This window comes from Priapulus caudatus, unplaced genomic scaffold (assembly GCF_000485595.1).
Source record: "Priapulus caudatus unplaced genomic scaffold, Priapulus_caudatus-5.0.1 Scaffold476, whole genome shotgun sequence".
NCBI lineage: Eukaryota > Metazoa > Priapulida > Priapulimorpha > Priapulimorphida > Priapulidae > Priapulus > Priapulus caudatus.
This window is the reverse complement of record NW_014577537.1, coordinates 83,988-91,639: the sequence shown is the minus strand read 5'-3', so window position 1 is coordinate 91,639 and position 7,652 is coordinate 83,988. Positions and strand designations below refer to the sequence as shown.

At 45.4% G+C, this 7,652-nt stretch overlaps 1 protein-coding gene across 1 annotated transcript in view; it reads right to left on the bottom strand.

The window, feature by feature from the left end:
* Positions 1-7,652, bottom strand: part of LOC106810816 (myosin-IIIb-like) — a 64,925-nt gene that overhangs the window by 52,245 nt on the left and 5,028 nt on the right. Inside the window, exon 3 of the mRNA XM_014814269.1 lies at positions 4,039-4,244. Within this exon, the coding sequence (XP_014669755.1) occupies positions 4,039-4,186 (148 nt within the window). The 5' untranslated portion in view covers positions 4,187-4,244. The remainder of the gene's footprint in view (positions 1-4,038; positions 4,245-7,652) is intronic.

The window sequence follows — 7,652 nt, the reverse complement described above, 5'->3', positions numbered from 1 at the left end:
AATACACTTGCGTATTGCCTTGACGGGCTGCTGTCGCAGATTGAATACGGCTACAAAACCTACTTTGATTAAAGTTAACTAAGCGTAGACTACAGAACTTACTTACTACTACTACTAATCGGTGAGCTAGGTTATAAAGACAGCAGGGAGTGCGAGAGAGAGAAAACATTGTAACCTGTCTATCATGTTATCAAGACTAGCTGATCATGAAATTTCCAGTCCCATTCAAGTTAGCTGTAACTGCATTTTTATCTATTTGCAACGCGAACGTAACCAGAAATGTTTCTGTAATGCGCATGATAATTCCTTATACATGAACGCCACTATGTACGCAAGCTAGCTATGGCATCAACGCATTACCGAGCATGCAGTGTCAAGGGCCTCTGATTACCTACAGTACTGTGTGTTAACTGTTATGGAACCAAACAAAGACAGTAAAGGTGCAATGCACTTGCGTTTTGCCTTTACGGGCTGCTGTCGCAGATTGAATACGGCTACAAAACCTACTTTGATTAAAGTTAACTAAGCGTAGACTACAGAACTTACTTACTATACTACTACTAATCACTCACTCCCCTACATTGACAGGAAAATCAGTACTGTTATGAATCGACTCGACTTCCACGTATAATTAAAATAATATAGGCCATATCTCATCTACAATTTTTTTAGATAACAATAAAAATTATCGTGACAGGCCACGCTAAATTTAACGGGAGACCTGCTGTTCCGATGGAACGCTCCGATACCAGCGCTCCTTTTCACGTGCACGTCTAAAAATTATAGTAATAAAATAACAGTATTAAAATGATACCAACGTAACGACCGCACGGACACCTTTCTTCTTCTGGTAGCTACAACTTCGGCTTCCTGGTAGCTACAACTTTGCAATTGGGTTGCAGAGAATTTGGATTGGGAATCGCTTCTCCACGATAGTTTTTTTATTCATAACACGTACGACAACCACTTTAAATAATTGGCATAAAATATTACCAGGAGCTTATAAAAGGTCCTTATAAAAGCATCCTTTTATAAGCTCTTGATATTACTAGCCGATTCAAGAGCCGGCAGATTCTAGCCATGTGTAAAAAGGGCACGCAGCTACGGGGAATGCATGAGGGGACCGCTGTTATAGTTAACCCAACGAAAACCCGGGCGCGCCCTTGCCATTGCCAGCAATTGGCTGGCTCTCTTTGATACCTAAATTCATAGCGCTGTAGTACTCGTAAACAGCTATATAATGATAATATACAAGAGCTGATAATACCTAAACCATGCATTATCAGTTATGAGCTATTGATATTACCTAATATTACATAACAAAATGTAACTTGTAGGTACGTGTGTGTGTGTGTGTGCGTGTGTGTGTGTGTGTGTGTGTGTGTGTTGTGTGCGTGCGTGCGTGCGTGGTGCTAGTGGGTGTGTTTGGGGGGCGGGGGGTTAATGTGAGAGTGATACCCCCCCCCACACACACACAAGCACGCACGCACGCACGCACGCTCGTACACAGACACGCACCTGCATCCGCCCGTGGGAATCCAATGCATCTACTCGAATTCGATCTCGTTATTGTTTTTGCTACATGTTTTGCGTTTTCTCGAACCAACGTAAGTTATCGGGGGGGGGGGATATTAGGGGAGGATACCTGGCCGGATGTAACAGCATTCACGACCCTCACCTCCCCTCCCCTCCCAAGCTGCCAGCGCGGGCGGGCGGCACTTTTCAAGCGCAGGAGCGCTGACCAAATAAGCTGCCGAGAGAGCACGCACCTGTTATTGAAAGCCAGCACAAAAGCTGTAGGTGATACTGTAGGTAGGCACACACGCGTGACTACGCACGCGCTCGAGACGGCCGTTCATCATCATCATCATCGTCGTCGTCATCATCATCGTCATCATCATCATCATCATCATCATCATCATCATCAGGCCAGCCAGCCACATTTAAAAGCACACTTCTTCACTTCGCCCACCGCATTAATAATGCAAATCAATCAACTCGGCTTGCTAGCAGCTCACACATAGTGCAACAGCAACAGTCTCACCGGGAAGACACCAGGCCGCGTGGGATGGATACACACGGCGGCGCGCCGATATGAATTCGCCTAATAAGACGCAGCCTTAATGACGGAGCCATAAGACGGAGCCTTAATGACGGAGCCATAAGACGGAGCCTTAATGACGGAGCCATAAGACGGAGCCTTAATGACGGAGCCATAAGACGGAACCGCGCGAATGTGTGGTGTCGGGGGTGGTGGCGAGAGGTTCGTGCTCACGCACAGTCTGTCTGCAGCGGTTAGGTCTGGTACGCAGGCCGCACACGATGCAGTGGGCTTCCTTCAGTCTGCGCTGCGCATGTCGCTAAGCAACCGTTGAAGCAGCAAATGCTGGTGTGAAGACGCGGCGTCAAGCGGATGTATGCGTGGGTGGGAGGAAGGGCGCGTGGCCGGTTGGGAGTGTAGGTAGGCCGAGTGATGTGTGACTGAGGTTGTGGGGGTTAGACTGTCGAGTGAGCGAGTGGCTGGCGTGTTGGGTAGCCGAGTGGGAGTGACTGGGGGCGAGTGGCTGGCGTGTTGGGTAGCCGAGTGAGTGAGTGACTGGGGGCGAGTGGCTGGCGTGTTGGGTAGCCGAGTGAGTGAGTGACTGGGGGCGAGTGGCTGGCGTGTTGGGTAGCCGAGTGAGTGAGTGGGCGAATGGAAACTGGGGGCAAGTGGCGGGTGTGTTGGGTAGCCGAGTGAGTGAGCGAGCGGGCGGGCGGGCTGCGCTTTACGAAAACTGCAGGAATCACTCACGTAACCACGCGCAGCTCTCAGCAACTGCGCGAAGGCTCATTAATCATCAATGCGGCGCCGTTAATCAGCCATTTAAGCGCACGCGTCAATGGCTCGACGGTTCGCTGCAGTAACGGCAACTAAACCTGCTCTCTACTTTAAGGTGATTTTCCCACTCTCGTGAGGTGATTTTCCCGCTCTCGTGAGGTGCTTTACTCGCTTACTCGATTTACTGGATGCTTTACTCGCGGCCTAGCGAGATGTCGTGTCGCAGCACACTTTTCCTATTTCATCGAAACTCGCACATTGTTACAGATCGGAAAAAATCGGGTCTCGGCGAGAGAGCCATGCGTTACACTGAAATACTCGTTCGAGAACAATTCGAATGATTACGATAAGCAGGGTGCGAAATTAACGGGAGTCCGGAGTCAAATACTCCCTGATTTACTGTCGGACTCTCTGATTTGACATATGCAGGAGTCTGTGTGACTCCCTGAAAATTCAGCCATACAAACTAGTTCGTTCCAGAGCACGGCCTTGCGGAATTACCGTATTTTTTCAGCTAATCTCCAAAGAAAATTTGGCACACATGCAACCGCATGATTCTTCAAAATAAGCACATGTATGCGTTATTGTTAATATCTTTAATTTTGAACCTCAGACTGCGGACTCCCTCCGTCATTTTGATGCAGACTCCCTCTTTTTGAGGGTAGGGAGTCGGTTGGACTCCCGTGTTCAAAAGTTAATTTCTACCCCTGGATAAGCAAAATGCACCATCCGGTTTTCGGATAAAATCGTCGTTAGTGGAACTGTATCATTGGTCAGGCGTCATGCCACAGCTACCTGCTATTTAGGGGGGTCACTGCCACCACTGATCAGGACCAGCAAGGTTTCACGGCAAATATTTACCCTGCAATTCATCACCTGGTATCTAGCAATCAGTCACAGTGCTTGCCGATGCGTGGTAAATACATGGATTTCCTCTGCAGAGCAAACCATACACTGGTCCGCTCACCTACCATCGCGGCAGATGCACCAATTATATTCATTGACTCCCACAGAAGGATCATGTGTCGAGGTGGACTACTACCCTGTTTAGGATACGTGGACACGGCAGGGCCCTCAGCTGGGGCAATATTGGTAGCCGATCATGGTCCATAATGGAGATTGAGGGGCAGTGGGGGAACAGCTAGGGAGCATGGGACACACAGCTACTAAGTCGTCATTGGTATCAGCCGTGCTGATGGCCAAGCTTTCCTCGTGGTTACCTGTTGACTTGTCCTTGGCCGAGAACACCTCGCCATAGGTTCCTTCCCCAACTGTCTTCAGGAGCTCATATCGATTCGTTGGGTCCGGCAATCGATGGAAGTCGATGACACTGCTTAATTGGGCGTACACCTCTATTCTCGTCCTCATTGTGGATGCGTGTCTAGCTGCAGGCTCTCATTACTCTGTCTGCAGTGCGTCTGAGCTCCTGAAATCACGACTTCCCATGATTACCAAGGCAGAACAAAACACCGTGGCAGTTGAAGTTGATGAAAATTTATGCAAGAAAATGTCTTCGTCGCACAATACGCAACGAGCACACACGAGTATATCAATAGTGTGGATCAGGTTTTATCGCTAATTGATCTACTTGTTATCAGATATACATTATAATACCAAAGATATGCATAACTGCTGTTTATGTGCTCCTGCGCACCGAACTGCAAGCCGTGTGAAGCAGTTTGACTAGTAACATCAATTAAAGGGCCGGACACACTAGGCGATTTAATCGGGTGACTTTATCGCCCGATTCTATCGCGCGAGTCGAGTGGACACATCACGCGATTTTTGACAGCGAGTTCTTACTTCTTTATGTACGCTCTTGATATTATATGATCCCTAATAGCAATAGCAAGACTAATGTTCACAAGTCTATGTACCACGAAGTGGTATGTGTATAGGTATGTACTTACAAACTGTTTATGTAACATTCTGGAAAAAAAGTTAAAAAAAAAAAATTCGAGTTGTACTCGGTCGTCCGATTTTCTACTCGATTAATCAACTCAACAGCCCAAACGAGTAATGATCGACGAACTCGATTAATCGGAACACCACTAGTACAAATATAACGGGATCGTGACGACTTGTAGTGAAGCGACTTGTATTTTTGTACTAGTGCTTAATTTAGGCCTACAGTACGCGTGTATTGTTTATCAATTTTCCCCAGTTAATTACCGGTGACGCCGAGCTTCGCCGCCATCGAAACCTTCACGGCCTCCTTCTTCGTTCTGTCCCTGTACTCAGACAGGGACATATCGTACAAGAGGGGGGGGCTTCGCCTCCCACAAAGTGATCAACTCTGCCACTTTGTCGTAGGACCACGTTAGCTCCATGGAATCTGCCATTTTGTCTAATTACGTCAGTATCATTGAACAACTCTGATTGGCTAATGAATTGTACAATCGGGCAACTTTATCGCCGACCTGTCCCACTAGGCGATTTGAATGCTAGCGATCAAAACGTTTTGATATTATCGGGCGATTATTTCAGTCGCCCGATAATATCAAAACGTTTTGATCGATGCGATTGAATCGGGTGACTAAATTAGGCGACTAAATCGGCGGTGACTGACTGGACACACTAGGCGATTTTCACCGGCGATTGAGTCGCCCGATTAAATTGCCTAGTGTGTCCGGCCCTTAACATTAACTAAACGCTCGCTATTCACGATTAGATCAACACATTGTTGCACCAAAGCACAATGAACCTGTACGAACGTCCATGTTTGCTATCTCCATGACGCAGACACGACCAAGTATTGTCTAGAAGACAACGCTCAAAATCGAACACTGATCAGGCAGGTGAGTGAACCACCACCGAGAGGGAAATGAGCGAGGGAAATTACGTGATCCAGCTAAAGGAAGTCTATACAAATACAACAATGCGTGATGTAACAAAGAACGAAAGTAATAACACCTGTGGGAATGCTATCTATAGCCACTGCCGCTGCCCGTAAAGGGGTGATTTACCTTGCATCTACCCTTTAGCAATTAGCCATAAATGTACGCGTGTCGTCAGCCTGTACTAGCAATCCCGTATGCAGCAGTGCTTACTTCCTGCAACGCTATACACTCCTAGCAACAGCAATCCACCACTGTTTATCACGTTACCATATATATGTCGATAGCTGCAAATTACATGTTTTAGCCATATGACCCTGAAGCCTCACCTCCAGCAAGAGCTAATCATTTACCTGTACAAAAATAGACCAGCCACACCAGTAGTGGTATATTTTTGCATATTCCTGTGGTCAAGGACATCACCCCAAGATTGCTCAATTTAACATATAAAGGTCTATTGGATTGCATAAATTTACAATAACATCGAAGATGCTACATGAAATGGAGGTCTGTGACAAAACAGATTAGACTACTTATGGAAAGGCATAATTTTAATGGTAAATTAATGCTTTTTTGGGGGGCAGCTGATAAAAAATTATGGACAGCTTTGTGAAACTCGTGGTCTGCGGATATCTCGTCTCTCAATCAAATAATAATTTTTATCATCACAGCAAGTTCAGTCAGTGCACAGATAACCGCAGCTCTGGCGGCTTGAGACATTAATCAGGGGTAGCTCTGGCGGCAGCAGATGCCGGGCTATAGTACTAGAAGTCAAGGGTCTATGTCCCCAGGGTACTGCCGGAACGTCCTGGGTACGGTCCGGTATAGCCGGAACGTACCTGGTCCTATTTGATATGGTTAGGGATTACGGCTTAGGGTTCGGTTCGGGTTCGGATAGGGAGTAGGCGTAGGCGACTCCTAGACTCGTTAGTGGAGTAGGCGAGGTAACGGTCCGCATATAATATAGTATGCCAGGTAGTTCGGTATAACCGGAGCCGTACCAAAGTATCGTTCCGGCAGTACCACCGGGACATAGACCTATCAGCAGTACTGAGGCAGGGTGAATAATGAGCAACTTATTCACGGCCACTGAAATTAATCCAAGGAATAATAAACGCATATGAATACTAAAATCATCTGTACACAGTCCATGATTGTCAGAATGAGCACTGCAACAGTTGTCAGTGGTTATTGTCCCACATATGTGTAGCAGAGTTCGTTGGTAGCATTTCACATGAAGCTGTATATATATGTTATTTTTGTTGGCTGCATTTCAATGCATTGGTTTTGCTTGGAGACGCGAGGTGAAACAGCCAAATTATTTAGGAAGCCGCGCGGGGTGATCAATACATTTTCAATACCAATGTTGCAAATGGGCAAGGTAACGGCATTGTCATTAATAGTTTTGATTGAGTAAACGGCAATGAAGACATGCATTGCCAATGTAATATTAATATATAGTATTAGAATGATATAAAAAATATAATAATATAGAATAAAATAATTAATTAATATAATAAATATTATTAAATATAAATATAATAATATTTTTATTAACCTAAATAATATAATAAATAATATAAATAAATATATATAATTAAAATAAATTATATATATAATCATGGCAAATAGGTATCGTCATCAGAAGTCAGAATAAATAGGGATTAGGAATACCGGGGGTTCCGCTATTGTATCTAACTGCTGGATTAGGCGATGTATAAGTATTCAGGGTTAACTTCTTTAAAGCAACCCTACTACTGTGTCTCTCACAAGGCTGTGGCTAATAAATGAAGTGATATTCCACCTTCGAAATCGGTTCACACGTAAGCAACTTACTGGCCCTAATAAACAAATTAGGCAATAACTAAACATAACAGTCCTCGCTATAACAATCAAAAGTTATACTAGTAACGCGTTCATTTTTATATGGTTCAGAGTAGCTAGTGCAAGATAAGGTCTATGCCCCCTGGCCTCTGTTTGACACTGGCTCGATCTAC